We start from the raw sequence: 27,993 nt of genomic DNA on the forward strand, positions 1-27,993 counted from the left end.
GGGTTCAGTGAGAGTCTGGGCCGTGTACACAGTGGGTTCAGTGAGAGTCTGGGTCGTGTACACAGTGGGTTCAGCGTGAATCTGGGTCGTGTACACAGTGGGTTCAGTGTGAGTCTGGGTCGTGTACACAGTGGGTTCAGTGAGTCTGGGTCGTGTACACAGTGGGTTCAGTGTGAATCTGGGCCGTGTACACAGTGGGTTCGGTGAGAGTCTGGGTCGTGTACACAGTGGGTTCAGTGCGAGTCTGGGTCGTGTACACAGTGGGTTCAGTGAGAGTCTGGGCCGTGTACACAGTGGGTTCTGTGAGAGTCTGGGCCGTGTACACAGTGGGTTCGGTGAGAGTCTGGGCCGTGTACACAGTGGGCTCTGTGAGAGTCTGGGCCGTGTACACAGTGGGCTCTGTGAGAGTCTGGGTCGTGTACACAGTGGGTTATGTGAGAGTCTGGGCCGTGTACACAGTGGGTTCAGTGAGAGTCTGGGTCATGTACACAGTGGGTTCAGTGAGAGTCTGGGTCGTGTACACAGTGGGTTCAGTGAGAGTCTGGGCCGTGTACACAGTGGGTTCGGTGAGAGTCTGGGTCGTGTACACAGTGAGAATTCTGGTCCTGTACAGCTCCCCCCTCCTCAGCCTCCCCATCCCAGCAGCAGCTGGTGATCAGGATGCGCTTTTCCTGTTGCCGGTTCTGTCTCTCGGAGCCTCCTCCTTCCCTTTGTCCCATTTCTCAGGATTGAAGAGAAGGATGGTGGGGGGGGGGGGGGGGGGGACCCCAGAGTGAGAGAAAGAAAGAAACAGCCCAGAAGATTTACAACAGAATGGGTTTTAATGGAAATAATTCCCTGTCTGTGGACAGCCACAAACTCACTTCACACCATCTCGCCATCCTCCCTTTCCCTGCCCAACCCACCACCCCACAGTCTCCCACCAACACCACCCGCCCACCCACCCACCGATGGTCCTGGCCTTTCATCAACATCCCGCTCCCTCCCGACCAGCCAGTCAGCCCCTGCCCCACAGCCCAATCCCCTCCTCACTTCCCACGAGAGGCTTCAGCATTGGCCCTGAGCACAGCCCCTGGGCTAGGGTAGGGTCGCTGCTGGAACAGGGGACCTGCAGCTGTGGTGTCAGCGCCTGTCTTGGCTTCGTTCCTCTTCGGGAGTCCGGTCGACCAAGATCCCCTGGGGAGTGAACGGGGAAAGAGGGTCAGTGACTGGCTCGAGCTGAGGTAGGAGCGTGGAGGGGAAGGTGGGGTGGGGCAGGGGGAGAGAGAGAAAGAGAAGGTGTGAAGGACACCAAGGAGAGCGACAGGGAAGCCACCGTAGGACGGAGAGAGAGATATCGAAAGAGAGGGGGCGAGAGAGAGATATCGAAAGAGAGGGGGCGAGAGAGAGATATCGAAAGAGAGGGGGCGAGAGAGAGATATCGAAAGAGAGGGGGCGAGAGAGAGATATCGAAAGAGAGGGGGCGAGAGAGAGATATCGAAAGAGAGGGGGCGAGAGAGAGATATCGAAAGAGAGGGGGCGAGAGAGAGATATCGAAAGAGAGGGGGCGAGAGAGAGATATCGAAAGTGAGGGGGCGAGAGAGAGATATCGAAAGTGAGGGGGCGAGAGAGAGATATCGAAAGAGAGGGGGCGAGAGAGAGATATCGAAAGAGAGGGGGCGAGAGAGAGATATCGAAAGAGAGGGGGCGAGAGAGAGATATCGAAAGAGAGGGGGCGAGAGAGAGATATCGAAAGAGAGGGGGCGAGAGAGAGATATCGAAAGAGAGGGGGCGAGAGAGAGATATCGAAAGAGAGGGGGCGAGAGAGAGATATCGAAAGAGAGGGAGAGAGAGATATCGAAAGAGAGGGAGAGAGAGATATCGAAAGAGAGGGAGAGAGAGATCTCGAAAGAGAGGGAGAGAGAGATCTCGAAAGAGAGGGAGAGAGAGATCTCGAAAGAGAGGGAGAGAGATATCGAAAGAGAGGGAGAGAGAGATATCGAAAGAGAGGGAGAGAGAGATCTCGAAAGAGAGGGAGAGAGAGATCTCGAAAGAGAGGGAGAGAGAGATCTCGAAAGAGAGGGAGAGAGAGATCTCGAAAGAGAGGGAGAGAGAGATCTCGAAAGAGAGGGAGAGAGATATCGAAAGAGAGGGAGAGAGAGATATCGAAAGAGAGGGAGAGAGAGATATCGAAAGAGAGGGAGAGAGAGATATCGAAAGAGAGGGAGAGAGAGATATCGAGAGAGAGACAGAGAGATATTGAAAGGGAGGGTGAGACGATACGAGGGATGGAGTGAGGGAGATGATGTGGAGAATGATCTACTCACCGTGGAGCATCGGAGTAAGCACTGGGGTCCATGGGATCCATACTGTCATCTTTCCGTTCTCTCACTACAGGAACAGAATGGGTGTGAAATATCATCCATCACCTCAAACCCCCATCCCCCCACCTGTCCCAGTGACACTCCAATAGATACAGTTTGACACACTGAAAATGATCCATTTATCCTGACGCTCCGGTTCCTGTTCGTTAGCCAATCCTCGATCCATATTCCAAATCATCTACAACATCATCAGCTGGGATTTTGTGCCCCCTGATATGTGGCATCTTATTAATCCATATCTTCCATCATCCTGAGCTTCCTAACAAGTTTCCAACCTTCTACCCGAGCGACATTAATCTACACAGGTCCCCATTAAACTCGACACATTACAACTCATCTTACCCGCACTCCCCCTGCCCCTCCCCCGCACTCCCCCTCCCCCGCACTCCCCCTCCCCCGCACTCCCCCTCCCCCGCACCCCCCCTCCCCCGCACCCTGTCCCCCCTCCCCACCCTGACCCCCCTCCCCACCCTGACCCCCCCTCCCCCACAATCCCCCCTCCCTCCCCCCTAATCCCCCCTCCCTCCCCCCTAATCCCCCCTCCCTCCCCCCTAATCCCCCCTCCCTCCCCCCTAATCCCCCCTCCCCCACACTCCCCCTGCCCCTCCCCCACACTCCCCCTGCCCCTCCCCCACACTCCCCCTGCCCCTCCCCCACACTCCCCCTGCCCCTCCCCCACACTCCCCCTGCCCCTCCCCCACACTCCCCCTGCCCCTCCCCCACACTCCCCCTGCCCCTCCCCCACACTCCCCCTGCCCCTCCCCCACACTCCCCCTGCCCCTCCCCCACACTCCCCCTGCCCCTCCCCCACACTCCCCCTGCCCCTCCCCCACACTCCCCCTGCCCCTCCCCCACACTCCCCCTGCCCCTCCCCCACACTCCCCCTGCCCCTCCCCCACACTCCCCCTGCCCCTCCCCCACACTCCCCCTGCCCCTCCCCCACACTCCCCCTGCCCCTCCCCCACACTCCCCCTGCCCCTCCCCCACACTCCCCCTGCCCCTCCCCCACACTCCCCCTGCCCCTCCCCCACACTCCCCCTGCCCCTCCCCCACACTCCCCCTGCCCCTCAATCCTCCTCCCGCTGCCCTCCCCCTCACTCCTGAACCTTCTGCTCTCCCCCTCACTCCTCCTTCCTTCAATCCTCCTCACTCCTCCTCCCCCTGCACAACTCCCCCACTCCCTGCTGCCCCCTCCACTCCCACTCCTGCCTCTGGTCTGCACCAATGATGGACAATCTCTGAATGGGCAGTCACCAGCTCTCCCCTCCCTTCCCCGCCTTCTATACTCCCTGGCCTCTGGGCCTCAGCCACTCCTGGGGTATCTAGCGGGAGGAATGGTCAAGCCAGGATCCCGGTTACCTTTCCTCCCTTTCGGGTATCGGTGACCCTCCTCTCGCCGGGGGATCCACTTCTCCTTCAGCTCATCACGGTCCCCCCGCTCAAACCTCTCCGACAGGTCGTCTGTGTCTGCAAACAGAGCAAAGGAGACAGGGGTCAGACAGGAAGAGGCAGCGGGGGCTGAGTGAGGAGTAGGGCGCGAGTGGTGGGGGGAGGAGGAAGGCGGGGCTGGCTGAGGGGCGTCTGGGAGTGGGCGGGGGCGTCTGGGAGTGGGCGGGGGCGTCTGGGAGTGGGCGGGGGCGTCTGGGAGTGGGCGGGGGCGTCTGGGAGTGGGCGGGGCGTCTGGGAGTGGGCGGGGGCGTCTGGGAGTGGGCGGGGGCGTCTGGGAGTGGGCGGGGGCGTCTGGGAGTGGGCGGGGGCGTCTGGGAGTGGGCGGGGGCGTCTGGGAGTGGGCGGGGGCGTCTGGGAGTGGGCGGGGGCGTCTGGGAGTGGGCGGGGGCGTCTGGGAGTGGGCGGGGGCGTCTGGGAGTGGGCGGGGGCGTCTGGGAGTGGGCGGGGCGTCTGGGAGTGGGCGGGGGCGTCTGGGAGTGGGCGAGGGCGTCTGGGAGTGGGCGGGGGCGTCTGGGAGTGGGCGGGGGCGTCTGGGAGTGGGCGGGGGCGTCTGGGAGTGGGCGGGGGCGTCTGGGAGTGGGCGGGGGCGTCTGGGAGTGGGCGGGGGCGTCTGGGAGTGGGCGGGGGCGTCTGGGAGTGGGCGGGGGCGTCTGGGAGTGGGCGGGGGCGTCTGGGAGTGGGCGGGGGCGTCTGGGAGTGGGCGGGGGCGTCTGGGAGTGGGCGGGGGCGTCTGGGAGTGGGCGGGGGCGTCTGGGAGTAGGCGGGGGCGTCTGGGAGTGGGCGGGGGCGTCTGGGAGTGGGCGGGGGTGTGAGGGTGACTGGGATTGGGTGGGGGTTGGGTGAGAGTGTCTGGGATTGGGTGGGGGTGTCTGGGATTGGGTGGGGGTGTCTGGGATTGGGTGGGGGTGTCTGGGATTGGGTGGGGGTGTCTGGGATTGGGTGGGGGTTGGAGGGGGTGTGAGGGTCTCTGGGATTGGGTGGGGGTTGGAGGGGGTGTGAGGGTCTCTGGGATTGGGTGGGGGTTGGGTGAGGGTGTCTGGGATTGGGTGGGGGTGTCTGGGATTGGGTGGGGGTGTCTGGGATTGGGTGGGGGTGTCTGGGATTGGGTGGGGGTGTCTGGGATTGGGTGGGGGTTGGAGGGGGTATGAGGGTCTCTGGGATTGGGTGGGGGTTGGAGGGGGTGTGAGGGTCTCTGGGATTGGGTGGGGGTTGGAGGGGGTGTGAGGGTCTCTGGGATTGGGTGGGGGTTGGAGGGGGTGTGAGGGTCTCTGGGATTGGGTGGGGGTTGGAGGGGGTATGAGGGTCTCTGGGATTGGGTGGGGGTTGGAGGGGGTGTGAGGGTGTCTGGGATTGGGTGGGGGTTGGAGGGGGTGTGAGGGTCTCTGGGATTGGGTGGGGGTTGGAGGGGGTGTGAGGGTGTCTGGGATTGGGTGGGGTTTGGGGTAGGTCGGGGCAGAGGGGGTAAAGAGGGGGAGAGCCTGTCATCCTCTTACCTTTGAACTTGCTGGCTGACTTGGTGATGACAGCAGCTGCGTCAGTGGGTGAGAGCCACGAGACTAAATCCGACTCAATATTCCAGTAATAGGGAAGGCCACTGGGGAAAGAGAGGAAAAATCATCACTTACAGACCCCACTGAGGCCGACAGGAACAGGAGGAGGCCATTCAGCCCCTCGATCCTGTTACACAGGAACAGGAAGAGGCCATTCAGCCCCTCGAGCCTGTTACACAGGAACAGGAGGAGGCCATTCAGCCCTCGATCCTGTTACACAGGAACAGGAGGAGGCCATTCAGCCCCTCGATCCTGTTACACAGGAACAGGAAGAGGCCATTCAGCCCCTCGATCCTGTTACACAGGAACAGGAAGAGGCCATTCAGCCCCTCGATCCTGTCACAGGAACAGGAAGAGGCCATTCAGCTCCTCGAGCCTGTCACAGGAACAGGAGGAGGCCATTCAGCCCCTCGAGCCTGTCACAGGAACAGGAGGAGGCCATTCAGCCCCTCGAGCCTGTCACAGGAACAGGAGGAGGTCATTCAGTCCCTTGGGCCTGTCCAAGGACGTGACGGGGGAGGGGACGTGACGGGGGAGGGGAGGGGAGGGGACGTGACGTGACGGGGGGGGGGGGGGGGGGGGACGTGACGGGGCGGGGGGGGGGGGGGAGCAGGGGACGTGCCGGGGGGGGGGGGGGGAGAGGAGGGGACGTGACGGGGGGGGGGGAAGAGGGGACGTGACATGACGGGGGGGGGGGGGGGGGGGGGGGGACGTGACGGTGGGGGGGGGGGACGTGACGGGGGGCAGGGGGGGGGAGGGGACGTGACGGGGTGGGGGGGGGGGGACGTGACGGTGGGGAGGAGGGAGGGGACGTGACGGTGGGGGGGGGGGACGTGACGGGGGGCAGGGGGGGGGAGGGGACGTGACGGGGTGGGGGGGGGGGGGACGTGACGGTGGGGGGGGGGGGACGTGACGGGGGGCAGGGGGGGGAGGGGACGTGACGGGGTGGGGGGGGGGGGACGTGACGGTGGGGAGGAGGGAGGGGACGTGACGGTGGGGGGGGGGGACGTGACGGGGGGCAGGGGGGGGGAGGGGACGTGACGGGGTGGGGGGGGGGGGGACGTGACGGTGGGGGGGGGGGGGACGTGACGGGGGGCAGGGGGGGGAGGGGACGTGACGGGGTGAGGGGAGGGGGGACGGACGTGACGGGGGGGTGGGGAGGGGATGTGACGGGGCGGGGGGGGAGGGGACGTGACGGGGGGGGGGAGGGGACGTGACGGGGGAGGGGAGGGGACGTGACGGGGGAGGGGAGGGGACATGACGTGACGCGGGGGGGGGGACGTGACGGTGGGGGGAGGGGATGTGACGGGGCGGGGGGGGGGAGGGGACGTGACGGGGGGGGGGAGTAGGAGGAGGGTGTGGGGGGAGGGGGGTGTTGAACCCTCCGAATTCCCTGGGTGCTACTCACCTGCTGGGTTCGAAGACCTTGTACCAGTTCGGCGGGAGCTTCTCCAGACGGGTGGCTTCATAATCCACATGGTCATCATCGTAATCCTCAGCGATTATCTCCTCATCGGGTTCTGGGGGGTCCAGATTCACAGGGAGGGGGAGGCAGGAGAGAGAAGAAAATCATTGTGAGAGTGAAAAGGTGGGAATCATAATGTAAACTAACATTAGGGAGGGGGCTCATTATCCCGAATGGTTCCCAATCTCAACCCTTCTGGCAAGAGAGGGAGAAGACAGGGAACAGAGGGGGGAATAGAGCGGGAGAGGCGGAGGGCAGGAGTGGGAGTGGGAGAGTGGGGGGAGGGCTCCCCAGGGTGATCAGTCTCCAAGCCGGCCATGCCCTCATCATCGAGCACCTCAGAGCGACCCCGCCCCCAGGGGCCTCAGGGTGGCCCTGAGACAGCCAGGGGGAAGGTGGGGGATGAGGCAGGGCTGTGTACAACCCGATCTCTGACTGCAGCACCTGGGGCCAGTTCCCTGAGGAACGATGGGGAAGTGATGGGGGTCAGTAAAGCCCCAGGGCTCGAGCGCTGAGCGGTCTGACCATCGGCAGTAACTGAGGGGATTGCACTGCCCAGGGGGTCCCGGCTGCTCGCGTGACAGGGGCCTGGGCCTGATACCATTACCTGGCTCCACATGCTTGAGGATCCCTCGCTTTGCCAGGCGGGTTTGCAGTGCCAAGGGGAGAGGCATTGCCAAACGAACCCACACACAACCAGGCCTGCCAATGGAAGCTGACCAGCAGGCACGGTCCAATCTGAAAGCAAAGAGAACTCACATTTCAACACCAACTGCCTCATGAAAAGCTAAAAACACCTCACAGCCAACAACGGACATTTGAAACATGGTCACTATTGTAATCGTCAGCCAAATTGTGCAGCCATAATTTTCTTTTTCGAGATTTCTCTTGAGGGATAAAGTATTGGTCCCAGGACACAGAGGAGAACTCACCTCCCACCCCACCCCCTGTTCTCTGAGGGTGGGTCTTCTTTGTCAATCTGAAGGGGGTCATAAAACCCATCTGGTTTGAAGTTTCAACTGCAAAACTGACCGTCCCATAGTGCGGCGCTCCCTCAGCAATGACCCTCCCACAGTGCGGCGCTCCCTCAGCACTGACCCTCCCACAGTGCGGCGCTCCCTCAGCACTGACCCTCCCACAGTGCGGCGCTCCCTCAGCAACGACCCTCCCACAGTGCGGCGCTCCCTCAGCACTGACCCTCCCACAGTGCGGCGCTCCCTCAGCACTGACCCTCCCACAGTGCGGCGCTCCCTCAGCACTGACCCTCCCACAGTGCGGCGCTCCCTCAGCACTGACCCTCCCACAGTGCGGCGCTCCCTCAGCACTGACCCTCCGACAGTGCGGCGCTCCCTCAGCACTGACCCTCCCACAGTGCGGCGCTCCCTCAGTACTGACCCTCCCACAGTGCGGCGCTCCCTCAGCACTGACCCTCCCACAGTGCGGCGCTCCCTCAGCACTGACCCTCCGACAGTGCGGCGCTCCCTCAGCACTGACCCTCCCACAGTGCGGCGCTCCCTCAGCACTGACCCTCCGACAGTGCGGCGCTCCCTCAGCACTGACCCTCCCACAGTGCGGCGCTCCCTCAGCACTGACCCTCCCACAGTGCGGCGCTCCCTCAGCAATGACCCTCCCACAGTGCGGCGCTCCCTCAGCACTGACCCTCCCACAGTGCGGCGCTCCCTCAGCACTGACCCTCCCACAGTGCGGCGCTCCCTCAGCACTGACCCTCCCACAGTGCGGCGCTCCCTCAGCACTGACCCTCCCACAGTGCGGCGCTCCCTCAGCACTGACCCTCCCACAGTGCGGCGCTCCCTCAGCACTGACCCTCCCACAGTGCGGCGCTCCCTCAGCACTGACCCTCCGACAGTGCGGCGCTCCCTCAGCACTGACCCTCCCACAGTGCGGCACTCCCTCAGCACTGACTCTCCAACAGTGCGGCGCTCCCTCAGCGCTGTGGAATGTGTCAGGACTGGCTTATGGGGCTCTGGAGCTCAAACAGACAATTATCACGGCTGAGGTCTGAAGAATTGAGTTGCACAGGAACAGAGCACAGAACACGCCACCAGTATTACTGAACTTCAACTAAACGTTTTCTACAGCCTCTTCCTTCTCCTCAGTCAATATTGCCCAGGGCCCACTGAAATATGGGTTTGTCCTCTTCCCTTTCTTCCTGCAATCTGCAAGTTTGAAATCTTGCATTTTTCTCAGTCACAACGGGGTGAGAGGCTCCCTCTCACACCTGCAGAAATCTCTCTGTACAGCCCCGTTCTGTGAAGGTTCCTGCCTCAGTCACTGTGGGGAGAGCAGGGCGACAGTTCCCACAGGAACTTGCCTCTCATCATTCCCACCTTTGTGTGGCGTACAAACCAGGTGTGTTTGTGTGTGTGGATCAGAGTGAGATCTGAACTCTCTCAGTATCAGTGCACAGTGAGGGGATTTACAAAGGAGCTCATTTTCCTTCTCAACAACCGTCAGGACATGTCAGTGAACATCATGTGCATCACAGCCATTTATACCCTGTTCAGCCTGGCCTCACGCTCACACCCCAGGTCAGCGGTCAGGGAGCTGGGGTCACGCTCACACACCAGGTCAGAGGTCAGGGAGCCGGGGTCACGCTCACACCCCAGGTCAGAGGTCAGGGAGCCGGGGTCACGCTCACACCCCAGGTCAGAGGTCAGGGAGCCGGGGTCACGCTCACACCCCAGGTCAGAGGTCAGGGAGCCGGGGTCACGCTCACACCCCAGGTCAGAGGTCAGGGAGCCGGGGTCACGCTCACACCCCAGGTCAGAGGTCAGGGAGCCGGGGTCACGCTCACACCCCAGGTCAGAGGTCAGGGAGCCGGGGTCACGCTCACACCCCAGGTCAGAGGTCAGGGAGCCGGGGTCACGCTCACACCCCAGGTCAGAGGTCAGGGAGCCGGGGTCACGCTCACACCCCAGGTCAGAGGTCAGGGAGCCGGGGTCACGCTCACACCCCAGGTCAGAGGTCAGGGAGCCGGGGTCACGCTCACACCCCAGGTCAGAGGTCAGGGAGCCGGGGTCACGCTCACACCCCAGGTCAGAGGTCAGGGAGCCGGGGTCACGCTCACACCACAGGTCAGAGGTCAGGGAGCCGGGGTCACGCTCACACACCAGGCCAGAGGTCAGGGAGCTAGGGTCAGGCTCACACCCAAGGTCAGAGGTCAGGGTGCCGGGATCACGCTCACACCCCAGGTCAGAGGTCAGGGAGCTAGGGTCAGGCTCACACCCAAGGTCAGAGGTCAGGGTGCCGGAGTCACACTCACACCCCAGGTCAGAGGTCACGGAGCCGGGGTCAGGCTAACACCCCAGGTCAGAGGTCAGGGTGCCGGGGTCACGCTCACACCCCAGGTCAGAGGTCAGAATGCCGGAGTCACGCTCACACCCCAGGTCAGAGGTCAGGGTGATAATGTTTCAGAATTACTCACATTCCTTGTTGATTTTGATGAATTTATTTCCAAACCAGCGAAGATTTGCCTTTTTTTTCCCTCTGGTGGTGAATTATTGTGGTCGCTCCTTTTGTACGTCACGAAACGTGCGACCGATCACGTGCCGGGGAGTCAGAGTCCAATCATATTCAGGAGGTAATTGCGGCTCAGAGTGTTTGTTGGTGACGGTGAGAAATCCCTGTCCCTGTCCCTCCCCTCACGGAGCGAAAGTAGCAGCAGCGCAGCCAGAAAAGGGAGAGAGGCTCAAACGGCAGCGCGGACTCGGCCTCAGCGTGCTGACGTCACGGCGATGAAACGGCACCTGCGTACTGACGTCAAGACCGGGATACAGGCACCTGCGTGCTGACGTCATTACAAGGCTCCAGGCACCTGCGAGCTGACGTGGCAGGCGGTGCATTCAGCTACGGAATGACCTCAGAGGCAGTGGCCGGTCCCTGCGCGCAGACAGCGGGAGGCCCAGCCAGCACTTACGCGATGACGTAGAGAGGATATGAGGGTTCCTGCGAGCTGACATCGAGAGGCGGTGCTGACCTTACGTGTTGACGTCAGGTGGCGGTTACCCCGCCGCTGCGCTCGGACTTTCCCTGGGATATGGAGGAATACGCGCGGGAGCCATGGTGAGTGAAGCGGTGAGCGGGGGTAAGGGGAACAGCGGCTGTGGGGACAGGCGGAGCGGACTGGGTGGGGAGGGGACGGTCAGAGGGAGGGCAGAGAAGTCGCTGCGCAAACCCGGGCCTGCGCAGCCCGCGAGCCTACAGCTGGCACCGCGCATGCGCCGGGCACTGGCAGCGCCGGTCACATGACCGAACGCACGTAAATCACAGAGAGGAAGGGGGCGGGGTTAGAAAGAGATTGGCCAATCACAAGCAAGGGCACAGAAAGATCCCATCACAACCCAGTAAACCCCCATCACAACCCAGTAAACCCCCATCAAACCCCATCACAACCCAGTAAACCCCCATCAAACCCCATCACAACCCAGTAAACCCCCATCAAACCCCATCACAACCCAGGAAACCCCCATCAAACCCCATCACAACCCAGTAAACCCCCATCAAACCCCATCACAACCCAGTAACCCCCATCAAACCCCATCACAACCCAGTAAACCCCAATCAATCCCCATCACAACCCAGTAAACCCCAATCAAACCCCATCACAACCCAGTAAACCCCCATCAAACCCCATCACAACCCAGTAAACCCCCATCAAACCCCATCACAACCCAGTAAACCCCCATCAAACCCCATCACAACCCAGTAAACCCCCATCAAACCCCATCACAACCCAGTAAACCCCCATCAAACCCCATCACAACCCAGTAAACCCCCATCAAACCCCATCACAACCCAGTAAACCCCCATCAAACCCCATCACAACCCAGTAAACCCCCATCAAACCCCATCACAACCCAGTAAACCCCCATCAAACCCCATCACAACCCAGTAAACCCCCATCAAACCCCATCACAACCCAGTAAACCCCAATCAAACCCCATCACAACCCAGTAAACCCCCATCAAACCCCATCACAACCCAGTATACCCCCATCAAACCCCATCACAACCCAGTAAACCCCCATCAAACCCCATCACAACCCAGTTAACCCCCATCAAACCCCATCACAACCCAGTAAACCCCAATCAAACCCCATCATAACCCAGTAAACCCCCATCAAACCCCATCACAACCCAGTAAACCCCCATCAAACCCCCATCACAACCCAGTAAACCCCAATCAAACCCCATCACAACCCAGTAAACCCCAATCAAACCCCATCACAGCCAGTCAACCCCCATCAAACCCCATCACAACCCAGTAAACCCCCATCAAACCCCATCACAGCCCAGTAAACCCCAATCAAACCCCATCACAACCCAGTAAACCCCCATCAAACCCCATCACAACCCAGTTAACCCCCATCAAACCCCATCACAACCCAGTAAACCCCAATCAAACCCCATCATAACCCAGTAAACCCCCATCAAACCCCCATCACAACACAGTAAACCCCCATCAAACCCCATCACAACCCATGAAAACCCCCATCAAACCCCATCACAACCCAGTAAACCCCCATCAAACCCCATCACAACCCAGTAAACCCCCATCAAACCCCATCACAACCCAGTAAACCCCCATCAAACCCCATCACAACCCAGTAAACCCCAATCAAACCCCATCACAACCCAGTAAACCCCCATCAAACCCCATCACAACCCAGTAAACCCCCATCACAACCCAGTAAACCCTCATCAAACCCCATCACAACCCAGTAAACCCCAATCAAACCCCATCACAACCCAGTAAACCCCCATCAAACCCCATCACAACCCAGTAAACCCCAATCAAACCCCATCACAACCCAGTAAACCCCAATCAAACCCCATCACAACCCAGTAAACCCCCATCAAACCCCATCACAACCCAGTAAACCCCAATCAAACCCCATCACAACCCAGTAAACCCCCATCAAACCCCATCACAACCCAGTAAACCCCCATCAAACCCCATCACAACCCAGTAAACCCCCATCAAACCCCATCACAACCCAGTAAACCCCCATCAAACCCCATCACAACCCAGTAAACCCCCATCAAACCCCATCACAACCCAGTAAACCCCCATCACAACCCAGTAAACCCTCATCAAACCCCATCACAACCCAGTAAACCCCCATCAAACCCCATCACAACCCAGTAAACCCCCATCAAACCCCATCACAACCCAGTAAACCCCCATCAAACCCCATCACAACCCAGTAAACCCCAATCAAACCCCATCATAACCCAGTAAACCCCCATCAAACCCCCATCACAACACAGTAAACCCCCATCAAACCCCATCACAACCCATGAAAACCCCCATCAAACCCCATCACAACCCAGTAAACCCCCATCAAACCCCATCACAACCCAGTAAACCCCCATCAAACCCCATCACAACCCAGTAAACCCCCATCAAACCCCATCACAACCCAGTAAACCCCAATCAAACCCCATCACAACCCAGTAAACCCCCATCAAACCCCATCACAACCCAGTAAACCCCCATCACAACCCAGTAAACCCTCATCAAACCCCATCACAACCCAGTAAACCCCAATCAAACCCCATCACAACCCAGTAAACCCCCATCAAACCCCATCACAACCCAGTAAACCCCAATCAAACCCCATCACAACCCAGTAAACCCCAATCAAACCCCATCACAACCCAGTAAACCCCCATCAAACCCCATCACAACCCAGTAAACCCCAATCAAACCCCATCACAACCCAGTAAACCCCCATCAAACCCCATCACAACCCAGTAAACCCCCATCAAACCCCATCACAACCCAGTAAACCCCCATCAAACCCCATCACAACCCAGTAAACCCCCATCAAACCCCATCACAACCCAGTAAACCCCCATCAAACCCCATCACAACCCAGTAAACCCCCATCACAACCCAGTAAACCCTCTTCAAACCCCATCACAACCCAGTAAACCCCCATCAAACCCCATCACAACCCAGTAAACCCCCATCAAACCCCATCACAACCCAGTAAACCCCCATCAAACCCCATCACAACCCAGTAAACCCCCATCAAACCCCATCACAACCCAGTAAACCCCAATCATACCCCAACACAACCCAGTAAACCCCCATCAAACCCCATCACAACCCAGTAAACCCCAATCAAACCCCATCACAACCCAGTAAACCCCCATCAAACCCCATCACAACCCAGTAAACCCCCATCAAACCCCATCACAACCCAGTAAACCCCCATCAAACCCCATCACAACCCAGTAAACCCCCATCAAACCCCATCACAACCCAGTAAACCCCAATCAAACCCCATCACGACCCAGTAAACCCCAATCAAACCCCGTCACAACCCAGTAAACCCCAATCAAACCCCACCACAACCCAGTAAACCCCATCAAACCCCATCACAACCCAGTAAACCCCCATCAAACCCCATCACAACCCAGGAAACCCCCAATCAAACCCCATCACAACCCAGTAAACCCCAATCAAACCCCATCACAACCCAGTAAACCCCCATCAAACCCCATCACAACCCAGTAAACCCCCAATCAATCCCCATCACAACCCAGTAAACCCCATCACAACCCAGTAAACCCCATCAAACCCCATCACAACCCAGTAAATCCCAGTCAAACCCCATCACAACCCAGTAAATCCCAATCAAACCCCATCACAACCCAGTAAACCCCAATCAAACCCCATCACAACCCAGTAAACCCCAATCAAACCCCATCACAACCCAATAAACCCCAATCAAACCCCATCACAACCCAGGAAACCCCCATCAAACCCCATCACAACCCAGTAAACCCCCATCAAACCCCATCACAACCCAATAAACCCCCATCAAACCCCATCACAACCCAGTAAACCCCAATCAAACCCCATCACAACCCAGTAAACCCCCATCAAACCCCATCACAACCCAGTAAACCTCAATCAAACCCCATCACAACCCAGTAAACCCCCATCAAACCCCATCACAACCCAGTAAACCCCCAATCAATCCCCATCACAACCCAGTAAACCCCAATCAAACCCCATCACAGCCAGTCAACCCCCATCAAACCCCATCACAACCCAGTAAACCCCCATCAAACCCCATCACAACCCAGTAAACCCCCAATCAATCCCCATCACAACCCAGTAAACCCCATCACAACCCAGTAAACCCCCTCAAACCCCATCACAACCCAGTAAATCCCAATCAAACCCCATCACAACCCAGTAAATTCCAATCAAACCCCATCACAACCCAGTAAACCCCAATCAAACCCCATCACAACCCAGTAAACCCCAATCAAACCCCATCACAACCCAGTAAACCCCAATCAAACCCCATCACAACCCAGGAAACCCCCATCAAACCCCATCACAACCCAGTAAACCCCCATCAAACCCCATCACAACCCAATAGACCCCCATCAAACCCCATCACAACCCAGTAAACCCCAATCAAACCCCATCACAACCCAGTAAACCCCCATCAAACCCCATCACAACCCAGTAAACCTCAATCAAACCCCATCACAACCCAGTAAACCCCCATCAAACCCCATCACAACCCACTAAACCCCCAATCAATCCCCATCACAACCCAGTAAACCCCAATCAAACCCCATCACAGCCAGTCAACCCCCATCAAACCCCATCACAACCCAGTAAACCCCAATCAAACCCCATCACAACCCAGTAACCCCCATCAAACCCCATCACAACCCAGTAAACCTTCATCAAACCCCATCACAACCCAGTAAACCCCAATCAAACCCCATCACAACCCAGTAAACCCCAATCAAACCCCATCACAACCCAGTAAACCCCCATCAAACCCCATCACAACCCAGTATACCCCCATCAAACCCCATCACAACCCAGTAAACCCCCATCAAACCCCATCACAACCCAGTTAACCCCCATCAAACCCCATCACAACCCAGTAAACCCCAATCAAACCCCATCATAACCCTGTAAACCCCAATCAAACCCCATCACAACCCAGTAAACCCCCACCAAACCCCATCACAACCCAGTAAACCCCCATCAAACCCCATCACAACCCAGTAAACCCCCATCAAACCCCATCACAACCCAGTAAACCCCAATCAAACCCCATCACAACCCAGTAAACCCCAATCAAACCCCATCACAACCCAGTAAACCCCAATCAAACCCCATCACAATCTACTGAACCCCAATTAAACCCCATCACTACCCAGTAAACCCCAATCCAACCCCATCACAACCCAGTAAACCCCAATCAAACCCCATCACAATCCAGTAAACCCCAATCAAACCCCATCACAACCCAGTAAACCCCAATCAAACCCCATCACAACCCAGTAAACCCCCATCAAACCCCATCACAACCCAGTAAACCCCAATCAAACCCCATCACAACCCAGTAAACCCCAATCAAACCCCATCACAACTCAGTAAACCCCCATCAAACCCCATCACAACCCAGTAAACCCCAATCAAACCCCATCACAACCCAGTAAACCCCAATCAAACCCCATCACAACCCAGTAAACCCCCATCAAACCCCATCACAACCCAGTAAACCCCAATCAAACCCCATCACACCCCAGTAAACCCCAATCAAACCCCATCACAATCCAGTGAACGGTAATTAAACCTTCCCTCAGCCGATCTAACCTCCACTCAGCGAATCAAATCTCCCCTCAGTCAATCAAACCTCCCCTCGGCCAATCGAACCATCCCCTCGGCCAATCAAACCTCCCCTCGGCCAATCAAACATCCGCTTGCCAATCAAACCTTCCCTCAGCCAATGAACTCTCTACTCAGCCTCCCCTCAGCCAGTCAAACCTGCCCTCAGCCAATCAAAGCTCCCCATAGCCAATCAAATCTCCACTCAGCCTCCCCGAGTCAATCAAATCCTCCCTCAGCCACTCAAATCTCCCCATAGCCAATCAAACCTCACCTCAGCCTTCCGATCCAATCAAATGTTCCCTCAGCCAATCAAATCGTCCTTCAGCCTCCCCTGAACTAATCTAATCTCCCCCGCCAGCCATTCAAATCTCCCCTCAGCCTCCTCTGTTCCAATCAAATCTCCCCATAGCCTCCCCGAGCCAATTAAATCTCCCCTCAGCCTCCTCTGTTCCACGGAGGACAACCCCAGCCTATCCAATCTTTCCTCATAGCTGCAATTCTCCAGACCTGGCAACATCCTGGTAAATCTCCTCTGTACCCTCTCTGATACAAGTGCATCCTCTCTGTAATGAGGTGACCAGAACTGCACACAGTCCTCAAGTTACGACCTAACTGGTGTTTTATACAGTTCCAGCATAACCTCCCTGCCCTTCTATTCTACGCCTTGGCTAATAAAGGAAAGGATTCCAAATGTCTTCTTAACCACCTTATCTTCCTGTCCTGCCACCTTCAGCGAACTGTGGACATTTACTCCAAGGTCTCTAGCTTCCTCGACATCTCTCAGTATCCTCTGGTTTATTGCGTATTCCTTTGCCTCGTTTGACCTCCTGAAATGCAGCACCTCACACTTGTCTGGGCTAAATTCTATTTGCCACTTTTCTGCCCACCTGACCAGTCCATGGGTATCTTCCTGCAGTCTACAGCTCTCCTCACTATCAACTACATGGCCAATTGTTGTGTCGTCTGCAAAATTCTTGATCGCTCCCCCTACATTTCCGTCCAATTCATTAATATATACCACAGAAAGCAGGGGGACTAGGACTAAGCCCTATGGAACCCCAATGTAAACAGCCTTCCAGTTACAAAGACATCCAACAATTACCCTTTGTTTCCTGCCACTGAGTCAATTTTATATCCAGTTTTTTTCTTATTCATTCATACGATGTGGGCTTCGCTGGCTGGGCCCAGCATTTATTGCCCATCTCTAATTGCCCCTTGAGAAGGTGCCTTCTTGAGCCGCTGCAGTCCATGTGGTGTAGGTACACCCCCAGTGCTGTTAGGGAGGGAGTTCCAGGATTTTGACCCAGCGACAGTGAAGGAACGGTGATATGTTTCCAAGTCAGGATGGTGTCTGGCTTGGAGGGGAACTTCCAGATGGTGGTGTTGCCATGTGTCTGCTGCCCTTGTCCTTCTAAATGGTAGCGGTAATGGGTTTAGAAGGTGCTGTCAGTGGGAATCGGGGAAAACTCTCTGCTGGTGGGAGTCATACTGAGCACAAAGGAAGATGGTTGTGTTTGTTGGAGGTCAGTCATCTCAGCTCCAGGACATCGCTGCAGGAGTTCCTCAGGGTCGTGTCCTCGGCCCAACCATCTTCAGCTGCTTCATCAATGACCTTCCTTCCATCATAAGGTCAGAAATGGGGATGTTCGCTGATGATTGCACAATGTTCAGCACCATTCGCGACTCCTCAGATACTGAAGCAGTCCATGTCCAAATGCAGCAAGACCTGGGCAATATCCAGGCTTGGGCTGACAAGTGGCAAGTAACATTCTCGGTACAGGATAGCACACGGTGACACTGTCAGTACTGAGGTGGGTTACTGTCTGAACACAATACAGGATACACACGGTGACACTGTCTGAATACAGTACAGGATAGCGCATGGTGACACTTTCAGTCAGTGAGGTGGGTTACTGCCTGAACGTGGGACAGGATAGTACACAGTGACACTGTCAGTGACCCAGGTTACTGTCTGAACTCGGCTCAGGATAGCACACAGTGACACTCAGTCAGTGAGATGGGCTACTGTCTGAACGCAGTACAGGATAGCGCACGGTGACACTGTCAGACAGTGAGGTGGGTCACTGCCTGTACGTGGGACAGGATAGTACATAGTGACACTGTCAGTGACCCAGGTTACTGTCTGAACTCGGCTCAGGATAGCACATAGTGACACTCAGTCAGGAGGTGGGTTACTGTCTGAACTTGGTACAGGAGAGCCCACGGTGACACTGCCAGTCAGTGAGGTGGGTTACTATCTGAACTCGGTACAGTTTAGCACACTGTAACACTGTCAGTCAGTAAGGTGGGTCACTGCCTGTACACGGTACAGGATAGCACACGGTGAAACTGTCAGTCAGTGAGGTGGGTCACTGCCTGTACTCGGTACAGGATAGCACATGGTGACACTGTCAGTCAGTGAAGTGGGTCACTGCCTGTACTCGATACAGGAGAGCACACGGTGACACTGTCAATCAGTGAGGTGGGTTACTGTCTGAACTCGGTACAGTTTAGCACACGGTGACACTGTCAGTCAGTGAGGTGGGTTACTATCTGAACTCGGTACAGTTTAGCACACGGTGACACTGTCAGTCAGTGAAGTGTGTCACAGCCTATACTCGGTACAGGATTGCACACGGTGACACTGTCAGTCAGTGAGGTGGATTACTGTCTGAACTTGGTACAGGATAGCACACAGTGACACTGTCAGTCAGTGAAGTGGGTCACGGCCTGTACTCGGTACAGGATTGCACATGGTGACACTGTCAGTCAGTGAGGTGGGTCACTGCCTGTACTCGGTACAGGATTGCACATGGTGACACTGTCAGTCAGTGAAGTGGGTCACTGCCTGTACTCGGTACAGGATTGCACACGGTGACACTGTCAGTCACTGAGTTGGTTTACTGTCTGAACTTGGTACAGGATTACACACGGTGACACTGTCAGTCAGTGAGGTGGGTCACTGCCTGTACTCGATACAGGAGAGCACAAGGTGACACTGTCAATCAGTGAGGTGGGTTACTGTCTGAACTCGGTACAGTTTAGCACACGGTGACACTGTCAGTCAGTGAGGTGGGTTACTATCTGAACTCGGTACAGTTTAGCCCACGGTGACACTGTCAGTCAGTGAGGTGGGTTACTATCTGAACTCGGTACAGTTTAGCACACGGTGACACTGTCAGTCAGTGAAGTGTGTCACAGCCTGTACTCGGTACAGGATTGCACATGGTGACACTGTCAGTCAGTGAAGTGGGTCACTGCCTGTACTCGGTACAGGATTGCACACGGTGATACTGTCAGTCACTGAGGTGGTTTACTGTCTGAACTTGGTACAGGATAGCACACAGTGACACTATCAGTCAGTGAAGTGGGTCACTGCCTGTACTCGGTACAGGATTGCACACGGTGACACTGTCAGTCAGTGAGGTGGATTACTGTCTGAACTTGGTACAGGATGGCACACAGTGACACTGTCGGTCAGTGAAGTGGCTCACGGCCTGTACTCGGTACAGGATTGCACATGGTGACACTGTCAGTCAGTGAAGTGGGTCACGGCCTGTACTCGGTACAGGATTGCACACGGTGACACTGTCAGTCACTGAGTTGGTTTACTGTCTGAACTTGGTACAGGATTACACACGGTGACACTGTCAGTCGGTGAGGTGGGTCACTGCCTGTACTCGATACAGGAGAGCACAAGGTGACACTGTCAATCAGTGAGGTGGGTTACTGTCTGAACTCGGTACAGTTTAGCACACGGTGACACTGTCAGTCAGTGAGGTGGGTCACTGCCTGTACTCGATACAGGAGAGCACAAGGTGACACTGTCAATCAGTGAGGTGGGTTACTGTCTGAACTCGGTACAGTTTAGCACACGGTGACACTGTCAGTCAGTGAGGTGGGTTACTATCTGAACTCGGTACAGTTTAGCCCACGGTGACACTGTCAGTCAGTGAGGTGGGTTACTATCTGAACTCGGTACAGTTTAGCACACGGTGACACTGTCAGTCAGTGAAGTGTGTCACAGCCTGCACTCGGTACAGGATTGCACATGGTGACACTGTCAGTCAGTGAAGTGGGTCACTGCCTGTACTCGGTACAGGATTGCACACGGTGACACTGTCAGTCACTGAGGTGGTTTACTGTCTGAACTTGGTACAGGATAGCACACAGTGACACAATCAGTCAGTGAAGTGGGTCACTGCCTGTACTCAGTACAGGATTGCACACGGTGACACTGTCAGTCAGTGAGGTGGGTCACTGCCTGTACTTGGTACAGGACAGCACACAGTGACACTGTCAGTCAGTGAAGTGGGTCACTGCCTGTACTCGGTACAGGATAGCACACGGTGACACTGTCTCAATAAAGTGGGTCACTGCCTGTACTCGGTACAGGATTGCACACGGTGACACTGTCAGTCAGTGAGGTGGATTACTGTCTGAACTTGGTACAGGATAGCACACAGTGACACTGTCAGTCAGTGAAGTGGGTCACGGCCTGTACTCGGTACAGGATTGCACATGGTGACACTGTCAGTCAGTGAAGTGGGTCACTGCCTGTACTCGGTACAAGATTGCACATGGTGACACTGTCAGTCAGTGAAGTGGGTCACTGCCTGTACTCGGTACAGGATTACACACGGTGACACTGTCAGTCAGTGAGGTGGGTCACTGCCTGTACTCGGTACAAGATAGCACATGGTGACACTGTCAGCCAGTGAAGTGGGTCACTGCCTGTACTCGATACAGGAGAGCACAAGGTGACACTGTCAATCAGTGAGGTGGGTTACTGTCTGAACTCGGTACAGTTTAGCACACGGTGACACTGTCAGTCAGTGAGGTGGGTTACTATCTGAACTCGGTACAGTTTAGCCCACGGTGACACTGTCAGTCAGTGAGGTGGGTTACTATCTGAACTCGGTACAGTTTAGCACACGGTGACACTGTCAGTCAGTGAAGTGTGTCACAGCCTGTACTCGGTACAGGATTGCACATGGTGACACTGTCAGTCACTGAGGTGGGTTACTGTCTGAACTTGGTACAGGATAGCACATGGTGACACTGTCAGTCAGTAAAGTGGGTCACTGCCTGTACTCGGTACAGGATTGCATACGGTGACACTGTCAGTCAGTGAAGTGGGTCACCGCCTGTACTCGGTACAGGAGAGCACACGGTGACACTGTCAGTCAGTGAGGTGGGTCACTGCCTGTACTCGGTACAGGAGAGCACATTGTGGCAGAGTTTTGAATGAGCTGATGTTTGGAGGCTAACACATTGGGAGAGTGAGGCTGGAGCCTTTACAGAAACTGTTCGTGTCTGAGCTTCAGGATTTCAGAGCCCCCTTCACAAATTAACTGTTTTCTTCTTTCTGCCCCCCCAAACCCATCCTGTACCCCGTACCCCCTGCTCACTTCCCTCACTCTCCTCATCTGTCTCCCCTTTATCACTCTGTCTGTTTCCGCACACTCTCTTCCTCTCATTCTCACTCCCTCTCTCTCACTCCCTCTCCCTCCCCCTCCCTCCCCCTCCCACTCCCTCCCTCCCTCCCACTCCCTCCCTCCCCCTCCCTCCCTCCCTCCCTCTCCCTCCCTCCCTCCCACTCCCTCCCTCTCCCTCCCTCCCTCCCTCCCTCCCTCCCTCTCCCTCCGTCTCCCTCCCTCCCATTCCCTCCCACTCCCTCCCTCCCATTCCCTCCCACTCCCTCCCTCCCTCCCACTCCCCCCCTCCCTCCCACTCCCTCCCCCCTCCCTCCCCCCCACTCCCTCCCACTCCCTCCCACTCCCTCCCACTCCCTCCCCCTCCCTCCCACTCCCTCCCACTCCCTCCCACTCCCTCCCACTCCCTCCCACTCCCTCCCCCTCCCTCCCACTCCCTCCCCCTCCCTCCATCCCACTCCCTCCCTCCCTCCCCCCCACTCCCTCCCTCTCTCCCCCTCCCTCTCCCTCCCCTTCCCTCCCTCTCTCTCCCCTTCCCTCCCTCTCGCTCCCTCCCTCCCATTCCCTCCCTCCCTCCCATTCCCTCCCACTCCCCCACCCTCCCTCTCTCTCCCCCACCCTCCCTCTCTCTCCACCCGCCCCGCCCCTCTTCTCCCTCTCTCCCTCTTCTCTCTTTCTGTGACCCCCTGTCCCCCTCTTCCCCTCTCCGCACCCTCCCTGTCCCTCCGCCCCCTCTCTCTCTCTGCCCCCCTCTCCCCAACCCCTCGCTCTCTCTCTCCAAACCCTCTCTCCCTCTCTGCTCCCTCTCCCTCTCTCCGCACCCTCTCTCCCCCCTTCTCTCTACGCCCTCCCTCCCTCTCCTCCCCCTCTCTCCGCACCCCCTCTCTCTCTCTATCCACCCCCTCTCTCTCCGCACCCTCTCTCCCTCTCCCTCTCCCCCTCTCTCTCCCCCTCTCTCTCTCTCCCCTTCTCTCTCCCTCTCCCTCTCTCTCTTTCTGCCCCCCTCCCCCTCTCCGCAACCCCTCGCTCCCTCTCTGCACGCCTTCTTTCCTTCTCCATCCCCTCTCTCCACACCCTCTCTCTCTCTCTCTCTCTCTCTGCCCACCCCCCTCCTTCTCTCCAGCCCCTGGCGGATTGTCGATGACTGCGGTGGTGCCTTCACTATGGGCGCCATTGGAGGTGGCATATTCCAGTCGATTAAAGGCTTCAGGAATGCTCCAGTTGTAAGTTGCACACATTGATCAAGGAAGATGCCCCTTCTTATTTGCCCTGCCACAATCCTACTCTGTTGAAAGTTGGAGTGCGGGTGGGTGGGGAGCTATCCGACTGCGTGTAGCATCACACCCAGGGCCTCCTGCTCATTATGGAATACTGCCTGATAATTGCCCTCCCTCCATCACGGCGGCACTGAGGCCAACTGTTGGCTCAGCCCTTGCTTGGGTCTGGATTCAGCCAACTCTACACAGGCCCCAGGTGGAGCCTGGGCCTTCCCTGATCAGTGTGGGTTTGGGTGTGTCTGGGGTGGGGAGAGTGGCAGTGTACCACACATCGCCATTCTGTTTGTGCCCAGTAGACAGCGGTGTGGGTGTCAGCAGACACTCAGTCTGTCTCACACCCGTCCTGAAATCAGAGCGTCCAGGATGTGAGCTGAAATCCAGACACTCAGGCTTCATAATCCAGGCCCTCAGCCTGAGAGACACGGTAGAAAAAGCACTAGGGAAACTAATGGGGCTAAAGGCTGATAAGTCCCTTGGATGGGCTGCATCCTACGATAATAAAGGAAGTAGCTACAGAGATAGTGGATGTACTGGTAGTAATCTTCCAAGAATCCTTAGATTCTGGAATAGTCCCAGAGGATTGGAAAACAGCCAAAGTAACACCCTTATTCAAAATCGGGGGGGGAGACAGAAAGCAGGTAACTATCGGCCAGTTAGCTTAACATCTGTCACTGGGAAAATGTTGAAGCTTATAATAAAGGATGTAATAGCAGAGCATTTAGAAATGCATAATCTAATCAAGCAGAGTCAGCATGGCTTCATGAAGGGGAAATCATGCCTGACAAATTTATTAGGATTCTCTGAGCAAGTAACAAGCAGGATAGATAAAGGGGAACCAGTAGATGTAATATATTTGGATTTCCAAAAGGCGTTCGATAAGGTAGCGCACATAAGATTACTTAACAAGGTAAGAGCCCATGGTGTCGGGGGTAGTATATTAGCATGGATAGAGGACAGTCTAACTAATAGAAGGCAGAGAGTGGGGATATGGGGGGCATTTTCAGGATGGTAACCTGTAACTAGTGGAGTGCCACAGGGATCAGTGCTGGGACCACAATTATTTACAATGTATATTAATGATGAGGGAAGTGAATGTACTATCACCAAGTTTGCGGATGACACAAAAATAGGTGGGAAGGCAAATGGTGAGGATGACACAAGGAGTCTACAGAGGGAGATAGACAGGTTAAGTGAGTGGGCAAAAACTTGGCAGATGGAATATAATGTGGGAAAATGTGAGGTTATGAATCTGTTTCTCCCCCTCTCTCTATAAATCTGTTTTCTCTCTCTCCCTCTCTCTATAAATCTGTTTGTCTCTCTCTCCCTCTCTCTATAAATCTGTTTTCTCTCTCTTCCTCCCCCTCTCTCTCTCTCTCTCTCTCTCTCTACAATTCTATTTTTTTCTCTTGCTATAAATGTGTTTTTTTCTATCTCTCTTTAAATCTGTCTTTCTCACTCTCTCAATAACTCTTTTTCTCTCCCTCTCTCTACAAATCTGTTTCTTCTCTCTCTATAAATCTGTTTTTCTCTCTTGCTCTCTCTCACTCTCTCTCTCTCTATAAATCAGTCTTTCTCTCTCTCCCTCTCTCTATAAATCTGTTTTTCTCTCTTGCTCTCTCTCGCTCTCTCTCTCTATAAATCAGTCTTTCTCTCTCTCCCTCTCTCTATAAATCTATCTCGCTCTCTCTATAACTCTGTTTGTCTCTCTCTCCCTCTCTCTCTAAAAACATGTTTTTCTCTCTCTCCCTCTCTCTATAAATCTGTTTGTCTCTCTCTCCCTCTCTTTCTCTATAAACCTGTTTTTCTCTCTCTCTCTCCCTCTATATAAATCTGTTTCTCTCTTTCTCTGTAAATCGGTTTTTCTCTCTCTCTCCCTCTCTATAAATCTGTTTTTCTTTCTCTATATATAAACCTGTTTTTCTCTCTCTACAAATCTGTTTCTCTATCTTTCTCTCTATAAATCTGTTTCTCTCTCTATATATAAATCTATTTCTCTCTCTATATATAAATCTGTTTCTCTCTCTATATATAAATCTATTTCTCTCTCTATATATAAATCTGTTTCTCTATATAAATCTGTTTCTCTATATATATCTCTGATTCTCTCTCTATAAATCTGTTTCTCTCTCTATATAAATCTGTTTCTCTCTATATATAAATCTGTTTCTCTCTCTATAAATCTGTTTCTCTCTATATATAAATCTGTTTTTCTCTCTCTATATAAATCTGTTTCTCTCTCTATATATCTCTGTTTCTCTCTCTATAAATCTGTTTCTCTCTCTATATAAATCTGTTTCTATATATAAATCTGTTTCTCTCTCTATATAAATCTGTTTCTCTCTCTATATAAATCTGTTTCTCTCTATATATATCTCTGATTCTCTCTCTATAAATCTGTTTCTCTCTCTATATAAATCTGTTTCTCTCTATATATATCTGATTCTCTCTCTATAAATCTGTTTCTCTCTCTATATAAATCTGTTTCTCTCTATATATAAATCTGTTTTTCTCTCTCTATATAAATCTGTTTCTCTCTCTATATATCTGTTTCTCTCTATAAATCTGTTTCTCTCTCTATATAAATCTGTTTCTCTCTATATATAAATCTGTTTCTCTCTCTATATAAATCTGTTTCTCTCTATATATAAATCTGTTTCTCTCTATATATAACTCTGTTTCTCTCTATATATAAATCTGTTTCTCTCTCTATATAAATCTGTTTCTCTATATATATAAATCTGTTTCTCTCTATATATAAATCTGTTTCTCTCTCTATATAAATCTGTTTCTCTCTCTATATAAATCTGTTTCTCTCTCTATATATCTCTGTTTCTCTCTCTATATATCTCTGTTTCTCTCTCTATATAAATCTGTTTCTCTCTCTATATAAATCTGTTTTTCTCTCTATATAAATCTGTTTCTCTCTCTATAAATCTGTTTCTCTCTCTATATAAATCTGTTTCTCTCTATATATAAATCTGTTTCTCTCTATATAAATCTGTTTCTCTCTATATAAATCTGTTTCTCTCTCTATAAATCTGTTTCTCTCTCTATATATCTGTTTCTCTCTATATATAAATCTGTTTCTCTCTATATATATCTGTTTCTCTCTATATATAAATCTGTTTCTCTCTATAAATAAATCTGTTTCTCTCTGTATAATTCTGTTTCTCTCTCTATATAAATCTGTTTCTCTCTCTATATAAATCTGTTTCTCTCTCTATATAAATCTGTTTCTCTCCCTATAAATCTGTTTCTCTCTCTATATATAAATCTGTTTCTCTTTCTATATATAAATCTGTTTCTCTCTCTATATAAATCTGTTTCTCTCTCTATATAAATCTGTTTCTCTCTATATATAAATCTGTTTCTCTCTATATATATCTCTGTTTCTCTCTATATATAAATCTGTTTCTCTCTCTATATATCTCTGTTTCTCTCTATATATAAATCTGTTTCTCTCTCTATATATCTCTGTTTCTCTCTATATATAAATCTGTTTCTCTCTCTATATAAATCTGTTTCTCTCTATATATAAATCTGTTTCTCTCTCTATATAAATCTGTTTCTCTCTCTATATAAATCTGTTTCTCTCTATATATAAATCTGTTTCTCTCTCTATATAAATCTGTTTCTCTCTATATATAAATCTGTTTCTCTCTCTATATATCTCTGTTTCTCCCTCTATAAATCTGTTTCTCTCTCTCTCAATAAAACTGTCTTTATCTCTCTCTCCCTCTCTCTATCAATCTGTTTCTCTCTATCAATCTGTTCCTCTTTCTCTATAAATATGTTTCTCTCTCTCTATAAATCTGTTTCCCTGTCTCTCTATAAATCTGTTTCTCTCTCTATATGTGTATATATAAATCTGTTTCTCTCTTGTTCTCTCTATAAATCTGTTTCTCTCTATATATAAATCTGTTTCTCTCTCTCCATAAATCTGTTTCTCTCTCTGTATAAATCTGTTTCTCTCTCTCTATAAATCTGTTTCTCTCTATATATAAATCTGTTTCTCTCTATAAATCTGTTTCCCTGTCTCTCTATAAATCTGTTTCTCTCTCTATATATCTCTGTTTCTCCCTCTATAAATCTGTTTCTCTCTCTCTCAATAAAACTGTCTTTATCTCTCTCTCCCTCTCTCTATCAATCTGTTTCTCTCTATCAATCTGTTCCTCTTTCTCTATAAATATGTTTCTCTCTCTCTATAAATCTGTTTCCCTGTCTCTCTATAAATCTGTTTCTCTCTCTATATGTGTATATATAAATCTGTTTCTCTCTTGTTCTCTCTATAAATCTGTTTCTCTCTCTATATAAATCTGTTTCTCTCTCTCTATAAATCTGTTTCTCTCTCTATATAAATCTGTTTCTCTCTCTATATAAATCTGTTTCTCTCTCTCTATAAATCTGTTTCTCTCTATATATAAATCTGTTTCTCTCTCTATATAAATTTGTTTCTTTCTCTCCATCAATCTGTTTTTCTCTCTCTTCCTCTCTCCCTCTCTACAATTATGTTTTTCCTCTCTATAAATCTGTTATTTTCGATCTCTTTAAATCTGTCTTTCTTTCTCTCTCAATAAATCTGTTTCTCTCTCTCTCTTTAAATCCTTTCTTCTGTCCGTCTCTCCCTCCCTCTCTCCAAAAATCTGTTTCTCTCTCTCTCTATAAATCCTTTATTCTGTCCATCTCTCTCTCCCTCTCTCCACAAATCTGTTTTTCCCCCCCTCCATCTCTCCCTCTCTTTCTCTCTCTCTCTCTGTCTCTACAGATGTGTTTTTC

General features: G+C 53.5%; 2 protein-coding genes across 2 annotated transcripts in view; one reads left to right on the top strand and one right to left on the bottom strand.

The window, feature by feature from the left end:
* Positions 1-805: 805 nt before the first annotated feature.
* pqbp1 (polyglutamine binding protein 1) lies at positions 806-10,815 on the bottom strand. Its single transcript, XM_078535406.1, has 7 exons — positions 10,273-10,815; positions 7,435-7,565; positions 6,771-6,882; positions 5,306-5,406; positions 3,723-3,830; positions 2,307-2,370; positions 806-1,176 (listed from the first exon to the last, which is right to left on the bottom strand). The coding sequence occupies exons 2-7, from the start codon at positions 7,499-7,501 to the stop codon at positions 1,029-1,031; spliced, it is 600 nt and encodes a 199-aa protein (XP_078391532.1). The 5' UTR covers positions 7,502-7,565; positions 10,273-10,815; the 3' UTR covers positions 806-1,028.
* Positions 10,778-27,993, top strand: part of LOC144673707 (mitochondrial import inner membrane translocase subunit Tim17-B) — a gene marked incomplete at its 3' end in the record, with an annotated part of 21,064 nt that continues 3,848 nt past the window's right edge. The window contains exons 1-2 of the mRNA XM_078535407.1: positions 10,778-10,910; positions 23,064-23,163. Coding sequence (XP_078391533.1) covers positions 10,885-10,910; positions 23,064-23,163 — 126 coding nt within the window. The remainder of the gene's footprint in view (positions 10,911-23,063; positions 23,164-27,993) is intronic.

The sequence above is a fragment of the Cetorhinus maximus genome, unplaced genomic scaffold (assembly GCF_964194155.1).
Source record: "Cetorhinus maximus unplaced genomic scaffold, sCetMax3.hap1.1 HAP1_SCAFFOLD_435, whole genome shotgun sequence".
NCBI classification, from domain to species: domain Eukaryota; kingdom Metazoa; phylum Chordata; class Chondrichthyes; order Lamniformes; family Cetorhinidae; genus Cetorhinus; species Cetorhinus maximus.